Source organism: Poecilia formosa, unplaced genomic scaffold (assembly GCF_000485575.1).
Source record: "Poecilia formosa unplaced genomic scaffold, Poecilia_formosa-5.1.2 Scaffold292, whole genome shotgun sequence".
NCBI classification, from domain to species: domain Eukaryota; kingdom Metazoa; phylum Chordata; class Actinopteri; order Cyprinodontiformes; family Poeciliidae; genus Poecilia; species Poecilia formosa.
Window position 1 is genome coordinate 366,041 of NW_006800231.1, and position 22,460 is coordinate 388,500.

The following is a 22,460-nucleotide window of genomic DNA, read 5'->3' on the forward strand; positions in this document are numbered from 1 at the left end:
AGGTACTCGAATCATTCGATGAATCGTTTCAGCCCTAGAACAAATGATGGTACAATTCGGCTTGGATGTGAATATAGATCGGACTTGATGTGAACTAACGACAAGAAATATATGGACTTGTTCATTTTAGAGCTGCATGTGCTGATTGGACTCATGTCATACCTGATCTTCTGTATCCTGCTCTATGATACTGCTGCCAGCATGTTGTGAGTCAGGGATCATTCAACATTCAGCATTCAGCAATGGCCGTCACCCACATTGCTTTGCTTACAAATTACAGTCTGCTTTCAAAGAAAGCACAATATGAAGGCAAACAGCACCAAACAAAAAAGATAAAGTCTGCTTAAGGTGCGGAAGAAATAAGAGGACCAAAGGACTTTAATGTGTGAATTTCCACCCTTAGTCACTTAGTGGCATGGAGCCAAGCAGCTGTGGAAAACTAAACCAGTTCTATAGAACTAGTTAAGAACCAGGCCCTGTGGAGACCATCCTAACTAGTGTCCTGGTAAAGCAACTGCAGTGTCAGTATTACACTAGGTAATTCTTCTTACCCAGCTGTTTATTTCTTTGCTTGTACATAAAACAATGAAAATGACAGAATACACATGAAGTTTGCTCACATGGAATAAGCCTGCTGTCTGAGAAAATGAAGTCATCTGCACAGGCTCATCAAATCACTGAGCAGCTCCGTCTCTATGGTTTGCAGAGAGTCCTGTGCATGAGAGCACAGGGACGACTGCTTTCTGCTGAGCCAGGAAAATATGGAAAGTTTTGTTTGCTTGGCACTGCCAACATGTCCGCTTTGACCTCGCTTTAGGACCATGAGAGGACTCTTTGAGAATCCATCTGTGTGGCCAGCTGAGCAGGCTCTGTAATGCCATGCTGCAGCAGAACCACCGGGCCTACGAGCCAAACCAGCCATGCTGGCAACACAACCAAAGCTGGGGAAACTCCTCTAATGCCAGATGGAAAAATGATGGAAAAGGGATATATGGGGGAAAAAGGAAGCAACATGATAAAAAAAAGATACTTCCAATTCTTAATTTGGTGGCAAATGTCAAGAATTTTTATCTTTTACTTCGACTAATATGCTCAAGTCCAAGTCAAGAATGTGTCTGGAAAGCATTCATACCAGATTTATTATAGGTTGACTGAAATGGCTCTACACAATAAAGAATAGTCCGTCATAGTAAACTCGAACTCATTTAAATTTGTTTAATGGTGCGGTAGCATCAAGTCTTTAGAAACGACTGGACTGCTGGTGTTAATGGAACTCAGTCATGCCATGCCTTTTTAACGGATGTTGGAGAAGTCACAAGATTCCGACCAAAACTCATTCATCAGCAGCCTGATGTCTTTAGGCTCTCTAAGGAAGACAGAGTAAGTCTTTCATTACTTATCATGCAACCAGGAGCATCTGTTTGTCTCCATCACATTAAAACAGCCTGAGCAGTTTGTGCAGACATTGATCTTCCAGAGTATTAGAAAGCTAAAAAGATTTTTTTTTCCAGCCTTGATCAATATCATGACTTAGTCTTAGAGTTCTTCCATGAACAAAAGAAAATTGTTCCATTAGCTCTTCTAAAAATCGTACAGCACTCTGTTCTTTAATGCATCCTAGTCGGGTTATAATCTATAACAGGACAACACAGAAACACACAGGACAAACAATCAAGCACAACATCACACACACTGTAGCTAAGGACAATTTGGAGAGAACATTTTCAAACACCAATGTGAGCTGAAAAAGATGCGCTTTTAATTGTAAAATAACTTCTATGAAATCTAGCACGCAGTTTTTCATTTAAATGTAGCACCAAAATAAAAAAAAATACATTTAATGTTTATAAATCATTTACAGCTGTTAAAAATCAGCATATTCTACTAGGGATGCACCAATTTCAGTCTTCTGGCTGATGACTGGTTATCGATCTTTAAGACGGCTGACCTGCCATTTCCAATTTGGCAGGCGGGCTGATTCTTTTTGTCGGAAATATTGCTAAATATATTAGGAAAGTTGCTGAGTTGGTAACTGTGGGGTGACTATTGTTAACTGCAAACAGGCAGACATGACCTGGTGGGCCGGTCTGTCAGTCAACCCTCTCACACAGCATAGCAATAGAGGACAGTGGTTGAGTTTTAGGCCTTTAAGGCCCAATCTCCCAAAATTAAGGAAATCGAGGATAATTAATCTGTCCTTTGATTTACTGCTGCACCGCTTTATTCTATTACATTAGCAGCAGAGGGAATCCTTTCATTTGTAAGTAAAAGCAATTGCATCATGCTATATATTTTTATGTAAATACCACAGAGCCATGAAATGTCAAGAAAATGTGTCACCAGCTGAAGTATGACCATGTTCAAAATCCATAGAAGTGGAGACATGGAAACCATCCCAGTGGTTCTGTTTACAGAGCAGGAGCTTCTAAATGTTCCTCCACCAGCGTTGGTGGAGGAATTACAGATTCATTTGTTAACTCTGCATCAGTACACAACACTGAAATACACCAACAGGTTCACAAATTTGGTTAAACATGTAAAAACAATGTTCATTTGTTCAGTCAGAGCAGTCAGGAGTAGAACAGCCAATGTAAAATAAATAATAAAGAAACTGAAAACCTCAACAGCTTGACTACTTTGGTTAAAAAGGTTCAGAAAGTCCAATTAAGAATTTCAAGTATAATATAAAATAAATAATGAAGCATGATGTCGCTCAGAGAACAAAGCATAGAATTAGAATGAATAGATCTGCCTTATGGATTGGGAACATTGTCATCGATACCCAATCTAGAATTTTTTTTCAATATTGGGACCTATGCGGATATTGATGTTGAATCAGTGCATCGCTAGTAGAGATAATAATGTATAATGCACCCAGGAGATTTCATCCATCCATCCATTTTCTTACACCCTTGTCCCTATCGGAGTCTGGAGGTGCTGGTGCCCATCTCCAGCGAACGTTTTGGGCGACACACCTAGGGAGAATTTAGAGAACCCAATAAACCTGACAGTCAAGATTTTGGACTGTGGGAGGAAGCCAGTATCAATGTGCATCAAAATTTTAAAAAGTTACAGTTTTGAAACAGACTTTGACACATCATTTTATTAATGTAATTGTCTTCCAGAAGAGCTTTAAGCATGTTCACTTATGAGCTGAAGTAGACTAGCTGCTGCAGCTGATCGACTAACTAACCAAATATCATCTTATACTTGAGTTATTCTATAAAGTGCAGATCTGAAAACAACACACATTAAAACTATTAGTATGTTGTTTTGTCGACTTCCATCAGGAAAAAAAAAAAAATCATCTATGTTTAAAGACATTTTTAGGAGCTAATGTGTGTGTGATGCTCAGACTCTGATCCTCAGACTCAGTTTGAATCCTGGCCAGATTCTCTCTGTGTGAACTTAGCCTGTCCTCTACGTGTTTAAGTTGATGTTCTGCCTCTGCACAATGAACTGACATGTAAAACTGGAAAACTGTGTTGTTGCCTTTAAATCTGCTAGTGTTCAACAGTTCTTTCAGCAAGAAAGATCTTCTTCTCTTCCTGTAAACTATCCAGATGTCACTGCGGAACATGAAGTCTAACACATGTTAGCATTGTTTCTGTTTAGTGCTGAACAGGGATTAGTCTAGTCACATGCACACTTGGGGGGGAAAGATTAGATCTATTTGGCACATTTCAGTCCTTGCCTCAGGGAAAACGACTGAACATAAGTCGGATGGGTTGCAGTCAAAACATCCATTAGCAATCCGACTGAGTTGAGCTGCTGTTTCCGTGGCAGGCAGATGCTCAGGCGGGGCGCCTGGTAAGGACTTTTCCTATCGTAAATGCAACAGCCTGGGTAGAAGTCTATTAACAACATGAACTCTTTTAATGAAGAATAGTTGGATTCCAAATGTATTTGTTTGCAGCTAAACACGACTCGCTCAGGGTGTGAGGTCCACTCAGGCCATCTCTTGAACAGATTTTCCTTCACCTTTTTAAACAAACGAAAGCAGAAAATGAAGACTGTCTGGTAAGTACAGTCACATGTGTTATCCCATCAGTGTCTCATCACGTTTCACATCTGCATGCAGTTTAATTTTAGAGTCTCATTGCAGTCGCACACGGTTTCGTTAGGTAAGGAGAACCACAGACAGTAGACTCCTGTTCTCCAGACACATGTGGGTTTCTCAGACGGGAGAAGAAAGCGGGGGTGACTGCAGATTTCCCTTGCTGAAGTCCACTGCTATGACTCCGCTGTGAGACATCCAGCGAGTGTGTCTCTTAATGCCCCCAGGCAGGAGCGGTTCACTTATGACGCAGACTTGAAGTTATCAGGATTGCAGAAGTAGAAGGGAATATGACCTGAGGGCCACTTTGCTCACTTCTTTGTCTTTTTTTCCCCACTTAGAATAAACCTGTTTGCTGGTCCGAGCTGAGGAAATGTGTCACAGTGTCTGGTGTTGGTAGAAAGAGTTCTGTGTTAGGTGATGGAATGTCTTCCATCACCTAGGTAACTAAGTCATGTCTGCCCATTTGCAGGACTTAGTTATCTGCTTTCATAGGTCACTCCAGGTCACAGGGCCAAACAGTGCATGTTTGTATGTGTTCTTGAGGCCGAGCTCTTTCATCGCCTGTGTAATGAAGTCCAGATGCTCATGCAGATGGTCACCAGCTCACCCTAACAATGGAACCGTCCTTAGCAGCTGCCTGAACCAAAGTCCAGACGTGTCTGAGTGACGCTGAGAGACCAACGGACAGAATCTGGGACACTCAGCAAAAAGAAGATGAGAAAGGATTCAAACTGCACCAGAGATGGGTGATGTGCTGCCTATTAAATGTTCACAGCAAAGGAACATTTACGACTAAATGACCCATAAATCAGCTTCCTGGCAATATTTACAAATGTCAAAATATGAGCTATTAGCCTCATCTGAGCAAGCATTTGTTTCAATGGTGACATACATCACTTCTGATATCACCCTGATATCACCCTCTAATACATTAACACTGTAACACACAGAAGCTAAACAAGGCTGCCACTGATTCCTTTGAACATGTGGAAAAATTGTGCGACTGTTGCTGCTCTCACATGCTATGCAAACCAAACAAGTGCATCTCTGCACATTGAACTATCCATGAACGAAGTTCTTTATCATTTTTCAACCACTTGGGGTTAGTCACAGAGGATCAATATCATAATCGCAGATGGTTAGTTGATAGTTTGATATGAAGAAAATTAAAACAAGGTGGACATATCACAGAAAAGAAACACAATAGAACCCTGATTTCCACACTGCTGATTCCAATAGACATGCTCTATTCAGAACAGACAAGCATGAAAGGAAACAGGCATCCTTCAAAGATTTGACAGGACCTGACATCCCATGAAATGAATTTCCTTTTAACATTATTTATAACTATATCAGTTACTACAGTCATGTGACAAAATTAAACTAGATATACATAAATACCGTCACAGTGCTGATGAAGGTCGAGGTAGAGTAAGATGGAAGCACCAAAGTTTCATTTTTCTCTAGAACAGCATCAAGAACAAACCAAAAGTAGAACTGCAGCCTGAAATGGTCTCAGCTGTGAAGAACCAAACCACCTTTAATTCACAGGCGACTTCACCAATTTACCATCTGTAGAAATAAAATGCATTTTACCAAATACAAATATTTAATGTTTTATCCTTACACCATAAGCACCATTATGAAACAATAACCGCCACAAACAATTCCCCTCCTGCCCCACTTTTCCATGGCCTCTTCCAGAACCTATAAATGGTGTCTGGATCCCTGGGGAAGTGTTTGTCCAAACACTCTGGAAAAGTCATAGAAAATACAGGTGAGTCACTCCAGCTTAGCACCTCCACACTTAACAGATTCTACACAAATATTTGTTTAAGTTTTACTAGCCGGCAGCCCTTCTTTATTTTAGGTAACAATTATCCTGCCCTCACAGGCAACCACCTCACTTCTCAAAGACGAGCAGCTGTGCCGATTGTTATTGATGTGCAAATCTTTGCTTAATGTGCAGCACTAGATAAAGTGCTAGTTAAAGTTTTAGTTTTAAAGTGCTATGCTAGTTACTTAAGTAAAAATAGTCCCAGTAATGAGGGCCTCTTCAAAATTTCCGTCTTCATGCACAAGAAAACACATGCTGTGTTTCCATTTGAAAAGTCCGCAAGCCTTTGTCGATATTCTGTCGATATTGTGTTAAAAAGCACAATTTTGAAATTACGATGTTTGAATTAAACAAGAAATGAAATTAAAATCACATGTATAAGCTTCGTCACGTGATAAGTCATTAAAAAGCATGGTAGCGATGAATGTAAACAGTTACAAGAGTAATATTTATATTTCAGACATGTTGCTAAGCGCTCATCATCAACCAATCAGAGGAGAACTCAGGCATTGGAGCAACAAGACCCGCCTCCCTGGGAGAGACTACCTGAGCTGCGTTGTGGGGAAGTGGTACTCCACAAGCGCTATGGATTCAACATCAAATAATGAATCCATAACATGGAATGACACACAACTTTTTATAAACTGTGATGCTGTGAGAGCTCGGCTGGAGTCAGCTGCACATTGAAAAACACAAAAACAAACCATCATCCTCCTGCTTTTTTGTCTTCTTTCTCATTTATGCCAGTAGTATCGTCCTGATGTTTCCATTTCAGTTTCGCGAAATACACCAACTTCGATGCAGCTGAACAAACCACCTCATCCTATTGCAAAATTTTTTATCGGAAAATTTTAGCCTTTTCTGTATTGCCGTTTTTCCATTAAGCCAATTTATTTTTGTAATTTCAAATTACGCAAATCGGAATTATAAAAATAACTTTGCTTAATAGAAACACACCAGCTTTGACAAAGCTTGACAAAATGTTTTGGTGCTGGGATGAGGTGACTTTTCAACATTATCGAACTTTGTGTATTTCGCAAAACTGCAATGGAGACACTTTTTTTCCACATCACACGAGTCACTCCAGTTTGTGTATAAAAGCAAAACGCTTATTTTTTGGCACTGGCTTTCTTGGACATTTATATTTATTTTATTTGTGGGTTATAGTCCTGAACTGACTGTGGCCATTAAAGTCACAGTAGGACACAGCAGATGTTTTGGATGTTTGATCTGGGGTTCAGCAGCAGAGCAGGGAAGGAAGACAGCAGCAGCACGAAGGTTACACAAACAGGACATCCGGAATTCATTCTCACAACACACACAGATACATAACAGGCCGGGAAATGAGCTGGGCTCAGAGACAATGACTCAAACTGTCAGAGAGAGGTGTGCAGGAATCAGTGCCTAACCCTAAATACTGTAGAGGGTTTTTACGGAGACAAATTAACTCTTTCTGTAGAAAATACACCTTTAAGTCATGCATTTTGAAAAAAGCATATTTGAACATTTTGTTTTTGTAATATTTCTTACATTTTATACAGTCAGAGTTTCACAAAGCAAAACCTGTTCTAAAAATAAAAGCTAAAAATAAATTATTATGCCGGTCACATATAGTACGGTTCCTTTGGGAAACAGTGTGAATTCACTATAATTGCCGTCCACAAAAAAAAGTTCAAACAGCAAAATCTACAATATTATCAAGTTTTTGTTTCCCAGTTATTAATAATTACTATTCTCAATAGTTTAATTCCTTCATTTGCTGTTGGATTCACCTCAATGAAACAGAAAGGAGCACATTACTCTCTTGTTTTGTTGGGTTACAGTGAGAATCTGAGTTAGACCTGGAAGGTCAGACCTCAGATAAAACTGATCGGTCAGTCAGCAAACACTAGAACCAGATACAACAGTTGGAACCAATTTTTGTGCCTTTAGTTTATATGACCTTTGTAGTTTATATGACCTTTGTAGTTTATATGACCTTTGTAGTTTATATGACCTTTGTAGTTTATATGACCTTTGTAGTTTATATGACCTTTGTTGTAAATCGACGCTTAAGAAACTGAATCTTCATATTACAGGTTCTTATACTGGAGTTGAATTGTTGCAACTTTGCTTGTTTTCCTTGCATTAGCTCCAGCTGACTCTCCCACCACCGACCAAAGGAGGTGAGGAATTCCTAGTTTCCTTTAGAAATTCCAGATTGGAGAATTTTGCTGTTTTTAAAGTCTTTCCCCCCCATTTCTTTCCTCCACCCGGAATACCTTGTTGTATTTCCATCTAAAAAGTTCCTTGTTTGTACAGACAAAGCGTGGTCAGTCAGGTCTGCAGCTGACCGCTCTGGAGGCGCGGCGGCTTTTGGCAAGACGGGAAATGTGAGTTTTAACTTTGCGGCAGTTTTATAGACAGAAGATGAAAAAAAGACAAGGTAAACTGAGCTGCCATTGTTTTCTCTCTCTCTTTCTCTCACATACACACATAGACACACCATGGTTCAAAAATACCCCAGGGGCCCTTCAGAAAGACACAAAACAAGCAACCCGCAGAGCTAACTGCCTGATTAGCTGTGCTGCTGTCTGGAGCTACAATACCTTAAAGGACCAGAGACTCGACTGATGAGACAGAAAAGATCCATCACAGCAACTAAGTGACCTTAACCCCACTGGGAGCGCAGAGACACAGGACTGAACACAGGTCCTCTCTCACAGCTGTCAGCAAGCAGCAGCTAAACTAAACAAGCGGGACCATTCAGATGAAGTATAACAGCAGGCATGAAAATCTCCTTTTAACACGAATCCCTTCTGTTCCACTGATCGACCACGCCAGAGGAAATGCATCAGCCACCTCCAGCTTGTCTTCTGAAACCGAACCGGCTCATTGGGCTTAACGAGCATTCTGCATTTCACATTCATTAATCAGTGTTTAAAAGTCAGCAAGAAAGACTACTGTCAGGTGGCATTGCTTTTTAACGCGCACTATCTCACTCCACTGCCAGTCACACAGTCCAATTAATGCCTTTCCAGATTCCCTTTCTTTTGGATTGCAAATGGAAGCAGAATATTTTAGGTTTTCTGAAAATGTTTTGATTTATTTCCAATTACGAGCTGGCATGGGCCGGCTCGTCATTAAATGATTTTGTTTCTTACCAAATCCAGTTCTTTCCTCTCTTTCTTTTCTTCAAGGATATACATGCAAAATCCCCGTTTTTTAGCTCTTATATACATTTTGTTGTGTACTTTGAGACTCTTGTAAAAGTTTAATTTAGTTTCTCCTGGTGCTGAATAAATAACTTCATGTTCTTTTGGGTCATATTTTTTCAGTCCGTTCAGTTTTCTCCATTCCCTATTACATTATTATTATTATTATTATTATTATTATTATTATTATTATTATTATTATTATGTTATAATATTTGCTGCCATTGATTTCCGACAATTTTATTTCTTGGAATCATTTTGTAGTAAAAGGTCAGTGATGAAGAATCTATAAGTTGATAAGTCAAAATATTGTGATGTTGGCCATTTTAGATCTTCACATTGTCCCACAGCATCGGGCTGCTGAGGAACTCATTCTTCATTGATTGCAGGTCGGTTCCTTCTGCTTATGGAAACAACAGAAAACACACCAAACTACAGAAGCCCAGGTAGAGCATTGGTGAAAAAAAAAATCTTGATTTTCCAAAAAATTATATCTTCACAAATGTCAAATTTGATTAATCAATCAAATTGATTTATTGCCCAGCTCTCAGCCATACACAATGATTTTACTTTATAGGTTTTTTCATAGTAAGAGGTTTAACAAATCAAACAATCGTTTTCAAAAATCTAACTAGAAGGAAATATTTCACTCCATTTGATCTAGTTTATTTGATCTTTTATGTTTGTCTAATAAGGTGATCGTATCGTTAAAATGTTTCCTTTTTCTATGTTTCCACAAACAATAAAGATCTCATAAAGCTTTGTTTTGAACATTTCATCAATGTGTTTTAGTAGAGATGATGAAATTCAGTCTAAACTCATTCAAACTAAACAGTTAAGTTCAGCAAGAATAAGTTCCAAAGCAAATGCTAGGCTAGGTTTAGCCTTGTGAGCAGCTGCATTAGCCTGTCAGTCATTCTCTTACATTTCCTGTCACTCTGTCTCTCATTCTTTCCTGTTTTATACAAAATTCTCCCTCATAGAATGGCTCCAAATAATTTAAAGGTGTTGGAGGTTCCTCCAGTGCTTTTGTAACCGAATACTAGCTCAACTAAAAAAACAGCATCTATGTGTCTTTTTTTTTATCTCAACATAAAAACTATAACAGGGCTTGAAACTTCAAACCGTCATATTCCCAGCTAGTAATATCAGCTAACGTTGATTTCACCATAAACAAACATTTATGAATGACAAAAAAGAGATTGTTCTACAGCATTGACTATAAAAAGTCCTAATTGCTTTCAAATTAGCCAACTGGCATTTCTGTCCCCCGCCTACCCAACCTGCTTGTGTTTTCTACAAGAGGTCATGACCCCGGAGGTCCTGGGAGAGAGGTGAGCGTTTACACTGGGGGGCCGAGGAGGATTCCCAGGCCAACCAAACATGCCTCAACCATAGAGACTCTACAAGACACTTCATCTGATGGACAGCAGTGGTGCTGCTGTGTGTTTGTCCCCCAGACAAAGACCAAAACCGAGAGTGAAGGACGGAGTGGAGTCAGGACGGAGCAGTTCGCTGGGTGATTAAGTCTTTTCTCGAAAAAGGCAAATAGCCAATAACAGAGGCAGGAACAAGTGTTTTAGGGGAAGTAAACCTCACTAAACACACACTCCTCAATGGTCCCAGTGCCACCAGTATAATAAAGCATAAATACATGGTGCCGGGTTTAAATCCAGACTCCTGCGCAAACATCCTGCTGAGGACGGTTCCTTTGGAATCAGAGAGGAGCACCCTATCATCGCTGAGTAAGACATCAGCTTTGTGACCTGTGTGTACAAAGTGTGTGTGTGTGTGTGTGTTTGTGTGTGTCGATGCTGATGTAATGTCTGTAAAGATTGGCACACCCCTGGAAGCCAGATCCAGGGGTCTTCAAGAGCAACTTAATAGAGTCTAAGTTCAATTTTAGAATCAATTCTCCCCTGGAGGACAATTTAAATATGTTTAACAAAGGAAACGTCTCACTGCTGAAGGTCGCAGCAGTTATGAAATTATTTTCAGTTGCTCGTGTGTGTGTGCTGGGTAAATTTATTAAAACTATATTGTTTTCTTCTTTATATTTCTGACAGCCTTTGTAAAACAGGGAAATTATACAATATTATAATTAAACTGAACAGTATGGCTAAGATTAGATAACTGTAGAACTGTATAGCTAATATTAGAGATGTATAGTATGAGCCGATTTTTTTTGTGTGATTGGCTGAGATTGGTGATCAGCCAATCACCTTGATCAAAAATCACATTTTCCTACTTTATGTGCTTTAGCCACATTAAAAAGTGAAAATCAGCCAAAAAAAAAAAAAACAAAAGTCAACAGGCCAGGCCATTACTACAGTAATTTATGCTGTTATAACAAGCCCTTTTTTATAGTTTAAGTTAGGAAATAGTGTTTTAAATGTCTTAATAATATGAAATTGAGCTTCTCAACCACAAAAAAATCTGTTTTACCAGTCAGTAACAGTCATCACCAGTGACTACAATTCTCCCAAAGTACAGCATCATGGTGATTTTCCTTCAAGGGATTAGAAATAATAAGTGACTGTTGCTGCCAGCGGCAGAACCGTTGAGTCATAAAAGAAAACAAAACAAAAAAAACTGGTAGATCTGCACACACTGGATCTCCCTGGATCTGTGGGAGCAAATCTGTTCCATCTCACACTGTGGAGCCTGAAATGTCCCTCTGTTCTCTGCTGTCATGTCATGTTTCATCTCACACTGAATCACAACGTCGCTCTGAAAGCAGGAGGATAAGGTTTCACTCTGCTGGTGAAAACTGTATAGGAAACTAACTCAATGCAGCAAAATGCATTCAGGCGATCTAAAGGAAGAAGGGAAAGGACATGAGACTGTAGGAGACAGGAAGGAAGGAAGGAAGGAAGGAAGGAAGGAAGGAAGGACAACAGAGATTTGAGGGAGTTCAGCAAACTTTATAAAGTCTCCGAAATAAAATGTGTCAAACACAATAATAATAAAAATAATAATAATAATAATAATAATAATAATAAACTGAACAAAGCTTTGAGAAAAATCCAAACTTTCATGTTTTCAAATGTACAAAATGCAAAAACTTGTTTTTTATGGTAAATTTAAAGGTTTTAGATCAAAGGGCCATCAACTTTTTATTAAAAAAAGACACTAAATCCATTTTGGGTTTTGATGAAAATAAGAAAGGACGATAAATTTAATGTTTGCAGACAATATTACAGACTTTCTGTAAAGAAATGTCATGAAAACACCAAGACAAATCGCTTAATTAAATAATTTTCTCTATTCATTAACATCGTTCAGGTTTAGAGTTTTGGAAAAACAGGAGCCAACATGAGGAGTCCAAAGAGCCACATTTGTCTGGACTTTGACTGGGCCATTATGACACATTGAATGCTCTGTAGCTGTGGCTATATGTTTAACCTGTAAGGTGTTCAGTTAGCCGGCTCTTCAGCAGGGCCGAGCGCAAAACGATTTGCGCCTGCTGTCTCTCCGGCTCTTCTTCTGTATTTCGCCCCGCCCCTCTTCACGTGAACTAATCAGCTCCTGATAGAACCGCACCACCCCCCTCCCCCTGCATGATGCTGCCACCACCATCAGGTTTCACAGGTTTCACATGGTTTTCTACAAGACTGTCTCATGTGAGCAGAACCTTCTGCTGTTCCTATGGTTTCTGGTTTTCATTCGGCTTTTACAGTTATAACGTTTGTTACCTGCGCAGCTTTTTTGTTTTTTAGACTTAATTGTATTTCTTTAAAAATCCCCAAGAAAGTCTTTTCAACTGATTTCCAGCTGTAAGGAGGAGTAACTGTGCAGCGGGGAAGCGGCCGTGTGCGCCGGAGTTCTGCGCGTCCGAGCGCCTTCGTCCATTCAGCTGAAAGCCACGCCGCCTCGCTGTCCTCCTCCGTACTGGGGCGTGGATTCAACCGAAGAAACAAAACCAGAGCTCCCAATTTAAACCCGATTCTAACAAATCCCCACAGAGACGACCCCCCGCTCCCCACCAGCTCCCCCACTCCGGGCTGCTTCGGGGAGGATTCCCTTTGTTGTGATGATTTTTCACATCAGAATGAACAGACGATCCCTAAATGCTCCCCGGGGATAGTTAAAGCCCAGACAGACTCTCCGTGGTGATCAGCGCCCAGTCTGCGCTCCTTTTGGTCACATCCGGTGCCCACTCGTGCCACAGCTCCGCCGCTGCTCCCCGCAGTGCTTCACTTCGCCAAGACACGTTTTTTTCCCTCTCTCTCATTATACCCAGGACAAAGCCTCCCTCCTTCGCCGCTGTCCTCCGCTGCCCGGCGCAAGCATGCCCCCATGCCACTTGTCTGATGAGAGGCAGCAAGTCCCGCCACATCACAGCGCGCCGTCCCCAACACTTCAGCAACCAAAAGGACAAACAAAAGCGCAACAAGACAGCGCAACGAGCGCCGTGGATGCGCCACACCAACTGCTCCGCGATCTGCGCCTTCAAGCGGGATAATTACTCACCCGCTTGCTTTACTGTACAACCCGAGCATCGACGTGTCAGTGTGCCAAGAGGCCACACACACACTCTCTCTCACACACACACACACATACACACACTTCCTCACACAGACAGCTGTAAACACACAGGAGAGTAACAGAAAGAAGACATGAAGCTCCTACCTGGCTGGAACATACTTTGAAAATAAAAGATGACCAAAATAAAGGATCCCAAACAAGTGGCAAAAAGCATCCGGCATATCCTGCTCATCCTCATCAGCTCGCCCAGAGTCTGCTTCATCAGGACGGAGAGGCTGCGGAGTGCGGGAGGGGGGACCAAGGGGAAGCTCCGGGGGCTCTGCTTGGTACTGATGAGGACTGTTCGCCGGTCAATGAGACAAACGCATCCAGCTTGGAGCGTACCACAGCGGCGCTGCTGGACGGGTGTCCGCCCCCCTGCTCTGAGGAAATGAGCTCGTCCACATGTGCTCTCTCTCTCTCTCTCTCTCTCTCTCTCTCTGTGGTTCTGCTCGCTCAGAAACTATTTTTTTCCTTATTAGTTGAACATATCCAATACTAAAACCTATTTCTAAATGGATGAAATTATGACTTAAGTCGTAAAGATACAAAGTAAAGTAAAGCAGTTTATCTGTTTTACTTTATTTACCTGCCAGAGTTCTGGAAGTTACACTTAATAGTATTATTTAGAAATAGAAAAACAAGAAACAGGATGTGGGCTTCAGGGAGGCGTCTTAAAATTAGAGAAAAAAACCCCATGAACTATTGTCTGAGTTGACTCAAATTTAGAACATTTCAGCATCAAGGCATTTCAAAGTGTTTCATCATACAGTCACCAACTATGAAACTAACATAAACCTTTTGACATCAAGTAAATATACATCAGATAAGTTGATCAATGTTCCACTTACTACTAATCAAAGGCCATTCTCATCATCAGGTTGGTGGTAGCCGTTTCTTAGCTTGGCTCATTAATTAAAAAGCAGCGAGCCAAGCTGCTGTCAGAATACTGCAAGGATGTTTTTCAGAGACAGACTGTAGCAACAGGAGGATGATACTGGACACAACCAGGAGGACTGAGCTGACACAGCGGCCGTCTCCTGGCAACCTGGACTGGAATGTGTTGCTGCTATCACTCACAACTTTTGCCATTTAAGTTGACATTAACATTTTGTAGATATCTCTATGGCGTCTTTAGAAACGTCATTGATCGACTTAACAGACTTATGCTAAGTAAAAAAAACAAAAAAAAAAAACAACAACATAGTTCTATAACCTGCAGTGTTGGTGGTATTTACAGCAAGAACCTGAACTAAATGAATTCCAGTATGATGAGGTAACATGTGCAAAGACATTAAAATATGATGTGTTCAACCTGAAAAAGTTCAAGTCGTTATGTCGTTGAGAGGTGAAGTTTGGAGCAGAGCACAGATAAACAAGTTGGAGCTTCATCTATGATAACATGACCATTGCCTGTCAAGATGGAAAAAAAAAGAGTTAAGCCAAAAAAATAAAAATCCCCAAAGCTCTTGATTAACTGGTCTGTCTCTGTTCCAATTCAGGAGATTTGGATCTTGACTAAAAGATTCCAGAAACCGGCAGCGGCAGACAACAAAACTAATGGTGGGTAGTTCTGGGCTGTTTCATGCTACTCAACATATTTAGTTTGACAAAACAGTGGAATATATGTGTGTTACATATATTACATATATGGTTAGTGTTTTGTAAATGAGGTGGGAGCTAAGGGTCAGCTGGTAGCGTTTGTGCATCTGATTTGGATTCCTACTGGGAGCTTCCCTTTGAAAGTTTTCCAGGGACATCCCACCGGGAGGAGATCCTGGGACAGACCCAGCTCACACAGGAGGGACTGAACCCTTTCTTGCCTAAGAACACCATTGGGATTCAACAGAAAGAGCTGGAAGGCGTTACCATGGAGACAGAGTTGTGGGTTTCCCTGGCTCCTGGACCGAGTGCTTCAGCAACCCAATCTGAGATGAATGAAAGACAGCGGACGAACCAAAGTGAACTGACCTGAAGGTGTCAGGTTTCAGAGCTGCATGTGTTGTACATGGACATGTTCTAAAGACATGACAGAAAAACTAATAATGATTATTGATTACTAGCAACAGAACTGGTTGTTACTATTTAACCACAGCAGAGGAACTTCCAGCTTTCAGTCTCGGTAGAAGATGCAGAGTTGAGACAAAAAATACACCTACATTTATGAACCAGCTGCTAAAAATATGGACTACTTTCAGATATGATTGATTGGTTATATTTTAATACATGAGCAAAGGAAATAATGTGTAAAAATGTTTCCTTCATACATTTTGGGTTTTGTTCTCAAAGACAGAGCAAAAGTCTTTCCGTTTTCTCCCATCTATCAACCTTACTGACGTTTAAATATGGATCTTTAAACATACAGTAGTTAATTTATCCAAATTTTTTCACAACAATCTTTTCTACTTGCAGTGTTGCTGGGATTTTGGGGTAATTTCACAGCCACCTCCTGGTTTCTGCCAGTTGGTGAAGACAGATGTGAGGAAATTCAAAAAATGAGCAAAAGGACAATACCGATAGTAGACACAAAAAAAAGTTTCCCCAATAACTTCAACAAGTCATAATAAATGTTCTGTTCTGTTGCATTGTTTGCTGTTCCTTGCTACATTTGTTGCACATAAACCTCACATACAAAGCAGAGGATGTGAAATGGTTTGCAGCACAGAGGAGCTGCAGTGGTTGTTATGAGCTGTCAGTCACAGCAACAACTCGGCACTGTGTCTGACTCCTGTTGATAAGAAACTGAATTGATCCTTCATAAAGGCTCCGTTCACTTGGCTGCTCTGCAGCATGAATGTCTCTGCTGATACGTTTCAGATTTGAGTTTCACAAACAAGAACTCTGGTAGCCCAAGTCAGCATGAGGCATTGTTAACGGCAAAGACCTCATCGCTGCAAGAATCAGCTCATATCCAGTTCAACCATTTTATCTTTGTGCCATTTAGACAAAGCGATGTGTTATCTTGGTGTAGAATATGTGTTTCTAGATTCTGCCTAGGTAGAAATCACAGTAGAACAAATATAATTTATATACATCACACCAGACCCAGGACCTTAAAGCATTAAGGTTTATTAACTAATTACATAGATCTATTGCATTCATAATTTAAATACATTTAATACATTTTTGTTTACATACCAAAGTTTCTGGCTGGAACCTTTGTAGTGCAATGCTAGAAAAGACTATTGTTGTTCACGTTGTGCTAAAAGCAGATAGCCTGTCAGTGAAGTTGTTCTAGCCTAAAGTAGCATCTTAATGCTAAACATGCAGCAGCAGCACAGACGTCCCCAAAGCTAATGTCAGCGGCTACAGTCCACATTTATGAAGAAGTTTATCAGGAGTTCCTGAAACTCTGGAAAGATGAATGGATAGAATAACACTTTGCTCCAATCTGGTGATTGAAGAATCAAAATAACAGATTAAAAACAAAAACTGTTATTGAGCTCATATGTCTGTTTATTCAATGATTTAGCAACAAAAAGTGTTTTTGAATTGAAAATGTAACTTATTCTGGTAATGTCTAATTTACAATCAAAATGTGATTTATTACATTTAATTAATTACAAACCCTGCAATTAACTTCATTAAAAAAATTATAGTCCAACCAATGTAAAAGATCATATTCCCTCAAGATCTGACTAGACCTTTTCTGTTTTAGGTCAGTTAAGTTGACCAAAATTATTTTTATTTACCAAATACCAATTTAACTTTTTTCAAATCTGGAATTTGACATTCTATTTTCTTAGTATTTAGGCTCATTTTAAACTTCAGTCAGTTATTCTGGGTTTCCTCTATTGAACAAAGAACAAAATGACACCCAGGTTTTCACTGTGGTTCTTCAGTCGTTTCATGAGCCTCACATTTCCCTTGTGAACGAAGGCTTTGTATGTTATGAGTGCATATATGAATTTTGTGTCTACTCATGTTTTGAAATCTTCTCCACATTCAGCTGCAGGACCACCTACACTCTGAACTCTATCCAAGGGCAGTGGGCATTGATGGATGGACCTCATTGTAAAATGTTAACCTTGCTGTGAGCCGTGCTCAAGGTTTAACCAGCGCTGCGCTCTAATGGAATTTTTTTAGCAGATGCCAAAAGGAAAGCCCTTTGGAAGTTTTTTAATTAGAATATCTGCCTTAGAAAAAGAAGGACCAACGCTGAGATATTCAACAAAGGAGATTAATGTGGACATTTTTTTATTTTTATTTTTTAAAGATTTTGGTTACCATCTGCAGAATCCCAGGAGACAAACAGGTAAATGGAGAACGTGGATCTGTGGGCGGTGGAGGGCTTAAATCTTCAATTTGTTTGAGACACTAAATTTCCTGATAAATATTAACCAGTGATTTCATGATAGACATGACAAAGAATATAAAAGAAGCTTGTCAAGATCCCCAGCCTAATGCCTAAATATAGATCCAGCATATTTCAATAAACTTTCAAACAATAAATCTGATTCGTTTTAATCAAACATTCTGTTAAACTGTGGTGTTGTGTCTGAGCCTGAGGCCTGTGGGTTCTGTTTCTCTCTGACAGAACAAAACGTCTGTCAGCAGCAAAGCTCCTCTGTCAGATTTCACCAGGCAAACTGACCTGCAAACCGTTTCCACTCCTTCCTGCTTCCTTGCATCAGGTAACTATGCCTGACAGCAGGATGATGCCTTCAGCTGTTTCCCCTCGATGTGAAGATGCTGGGCCTTTGCTGGGTTTGTGTCAATGAGGTTTGTCCTCATATGTCCTTATATCCAAAGAAATTCCTCTCTGGGACTTTAAGTTTAGCTAGAAATTGCTTTCAGTTCTTAAGTCATTTTGTGCTAAAAGATCAAATTTTGGCCTGTCACTCAGTTCGGTTCAGCTGAGATAAAATGAAAAACAATTCACACAACACACTGAGGCCACAGAACAGTAACGAACCCAGGCGAGATGCAGCAGAAAACTGTGATTTCCACCCCGTCGATCTCAGGATGTTCAAAATGAGACGCATCAAAAGTGACACATAAAACTCTTCTCTCGTGAGCCTGATGTTTTGTATCATCTAACCACCATGTGTGGCACATTTCCATCTGTAGAAATGAAACAAAGCACAGCTGAAACATGAGTGATTGGCTTCCTCTCATGAAGCCAACTGGGAAATAACAGAACAATTATTTTATTAGTTATCATTTGCAAAATGCTGCTATCTTAAGTCAACTCTGAAAATAACTTATATGTGTGATTTAATTATATGCCAGGCCTCTGCAATGTGAACTCACATCCAAGGAGGAAAAGCTGTTATGTAACTAAAGTGTGCTTTACTAATGACACTGATGGGAGTCCTTAATTTGATTTGAGTGTGTCCAATACCATCACTTCACTACATGTTTAGTAGTGGGCATGTCTCCAGATATTTGCCAAAAGTGATTTTTTTTTTGCCTGAAACATCTATTGGGAAGAGAGGTGATGATTTTTAAAATAAATTTTGCCATTATTTTAGGAAGGTGACAATATGAAATGACACGACACTCTGCTGGCCACAGTGGTTCAGCTAGGTTTCATCAATCATACAATCAGTCCTACAAACTAGGTTGACTACAGATTTTAAGCTTAAATTTAACAAGGGCCAAAATCTGCTCATTACGGGCCCAGGATGGCATCTCCCTGACTGCAGCTCCAGCTGGATGTCACCGTTGTTTGAGATCAGCTCAGCAGCTAAAACAAATGCAACCTGGATTGTTTTTTTTTATTTGTTTGTTTCTTTCATCCAACATAACACCATTTCTAACCCATTCCTAGTTTGAGAACAAGAGTGTCAGAATGTGATCAGAGACATATCACACACCTTCAGAAAGTGGTCACAGTGGATGTCAATAAACACGTCATCACCAAAGCGCCAACATGGCAAGAGGACTAATTAAAGCCCGAAAACAAGCAGACATCTGTTTCTGGGGGAGGACAGCCTTCCAGTATGTGGTGAAGGCATGTCAGCTGCTTTATTTTCTACAGCAGTCAAAACATAGCAGAGGTTAAGCACACACACGCGCATGCACACACGCACACACACACTTCCATCCATCTGAGAGCTTTGTATTGATTCCATTCATAACCCAGACATTTTTCGCCAACCCTAAACCGTTCCAGTCAGTCCAATTTTGTGCCAGCAGGCAAGCAGGCAACACCAGCCTTGCCTGCTGGTGTTGGTCAGAGAGGCCAACAGGTGGCGCTGATGCGTGGCAGCCTCCCCTCTTTCAGACTGCTCCAGGGCTACAATGTAGCTCACCACTTTAACAGTGTGTAAATGTGTGCATGAATGGGAGAATGTTGTGTAAATTGTAAAGATTTTCTGAACCGTAACAACTCCAGCTGAAATTATATGTTTTTAAAACTCCAAATACCCAGTTTTGGAGGCGATAAGAGCAGAGACAACAAAAGAAATAATAAAAAGAAAGAAATGAGATGGCTGATGAGGAGCAAGCTCACCCCTGTTGGCATCTCTAGAAGAGGAGTCAATGGGGTCGAGGATAAGCACTTTGCTTCTCAACCCCAAGCCTCCTGAGGCAAAAGTCACACAGTGACTGAAACGAGAAAAATTAAATATTTAAAGAGGTTAAGTAGTGTCCTTCTCAACATTACCAGATCTGCTCTTTAATCTCATTTACAATTGGCTTGGAGATCATCCTATTACCATAAACCTCATTATTATGATAATTATCTGAGCTGTGCTTCTGCAGGGAGCAGGTCGGCCATAATGATGGTGTTTTGCTGGTTAAATGTCCCCTAGTCAGTAGTGTGATGTTGTTGCAAACACCCAAACTCACAGTCCATAATAATGAAACAAGAAGAACAGGAAGTGAAGCACAAGGAGAGAGAATCTGCACACAAACTGAAACAATGGTTATTAAATCATTTAAACCTGCAACTTTCACACGCCTGTAGTGACTGCAAAGCATTGATGCTGCTCAGTGACCTTTGACTTTCTGATTTGAGATTTCGACTTCAGGTGGGACTCATGTTGTTTAGCAGATTGCAAACTTTAAAATTGCAAGTAGAATGTACTGAAACCATCAGAACCACTTTTAACAAAAGAGAAAGAAGATTGGGTCGTTGACACCTGGTCATAGTGAAGGAGAATCATTATGTTTAGGTTTTCAGTCATTATTTGCTTTAAAAAAATGGAATGAGAGAGATGGAAACCAAACCTTTTCATACAAATCAAGCTAACATTACAGTTTTGACCTTAGTTATCACATGAGAAAAATGTTTCCCCTGAAGGATGTCAAGAACGAGCTGTGAGATCTCTAAAACTGCGGCGGCGTCCTTTTCCCGCAGCCCTGAGATGGATATCACATGTAGTAGTTTTTGCAGCATTTGCAAGAATGACTGGGGTCAGTTTCCAAGAAAACTGATTTACAAAATTGGTTCTCTGCAGCCAATCACTTCCAACATCAGCAGTTCAAACAGCTGTAGATGCATGGAGACCTGGAGTTGTACAAAATCACACAGAATAGTTTCTTTTCTAGTAATTTTCCCATCTGAGTCTTCACTGGAGCTTTTGGTTCAGTTCTTTGATTTTAGATCCGACTTTGGGAAGAGTTCCCAGACAATGATTTGTGCTGCTCTGGGATTAATAAGGTCATTAAATGTAGACTAACCAAAATCTGCTTTTTGGTCATGATGGAAAGTAGTTGCAGACTCAATATAGTCCTGGAGTAAGATTAAAGCTCACAAGATTATTTTGTGGTTTTAATTAAAGCCCACAAGAGAAAGGTTTAAAGTTAAATTAATTCTGGTTGTTGTCAACCAGAATTAATTTGACTTTAAAATGAGTGATTACCGCTAGCTGGACCAATAAAAGTAACATTTCCAATCTGACAAAAAACAAATATTTGGCTTGTTACATCAATGCAAAACTGAAATGCTCCTCTACTCTTTTTCACTTTCAGAAGCAATGCTTACATTTGTCACACAGTCAGTACTGAGTCCAGGTCATCTGCTTCTGCTCATAACTTTATTTCTGTTTTTTTTTTGTTTTTGTTTTTTTTTTGCATGTGGAACCTGCCAACCTTTCAGAATGTAGCTAGAGATTCATGAGGTGTCAGTAAACAAACAGTATGTTAATTCATTTGCAGAATTTTCATCACTATTATAAAGAATCACATAAAGTTAATCTGAGCCAACAACTTGACTGCAGACTCCAGAGATTACAGAGTGGAAAGGCAAACCTCTAAATTACTGAATGTCAAGTACCGTCTTCATTGTATGTTATTAGGATTTCATGTGACATAAAAAAAACAAAGTGTGGTATTTGCAGTCTTGCTGGTAGGAGAACCTTTACAACTGGGTCTCAGTTCTTCAGGCAAAGCTTGGTGCTGCCACTGCCATGTTTTACTGAGCATATTGTGTGTTCAAGGCATTATTATTGTATATAGATCCATTTGTATCTGGTCTGACTAGATGAGAGTTTTGGCAAAATGTAAATAGGACGTTATATGGCTTTCTGGCTTTCTTCTCATCGATCTTTCATTAAGGCCAGATTTATGGAGTGATTGATGAATATTTGTCCAGTCGGTCATTTTTCCACCAGAGATGTGGGTGTCTGCAGCCAGCAACATTTACTGCCCAGACCAAAAATTACAATGGTGGAATCTGGTATGAACACTACTGCAGATTCAAAGATCACCAATAAAACATGCATGTAAGTACAAATTGTTTGGATATAGCTTTTTAAAAATTCAGTTATGAATTCAATTATGTTGACATAAATTGATTTGCTGAGCACAACGAGCTTTACTTATTTATGAAATAATTTCTTTTCAAGATTAGTCATGTGCTACAATTGCAGCTTTATTTAAACTTTTAAAAACA

General features: G+C 39.9%; 1 protein-coding gene and 1 long non-coding RNA gene across 3 annotated transcripts in view; one reads left to right on the plus strand and one right to left on the minus strand.

The window, feature by feature from the left end:
* chst11 (carbohydrate (chondroitin 4) sulfotransferase 11) overlaps window positions 1-13,977 on the minus strand; it is a 79,003-nt gene extending 65,026 nt beyond the window's left edge. The window contains exon 1 of one of the 2 annotated variants that reach the window (XM_016681758.1): window positions 13,739-13,977. In XM_016681758.1, the coding sequence (XP_016537244.1) occupies window positions 13,739-13,841 (103 nt within the window). In that variant the 5' untranslated portion in view covers window positions 13,842-13,977. Of the gene's footprint in view, window positions 1-13,723 lie in introns of both variants that reach the window. The other variant, XM_007572015.2, reaches the window with a different exon arrangement.
* On the plus strand, window positions 7,936-9,028 carry LOC107838667 (uncharacterized). Its single transcript, XR_001664744.1, has 3 exons — window positions 7,936-8,062; window positions 8,199-8,269; window positions 8,404-9,028. It is a non-coding gene; the product is annotated as an uncharacterized LOC107838667 (long non-coding RNA).
* Window positions 13,978-22,460: the final 8,483 nt, after the last annotated feature.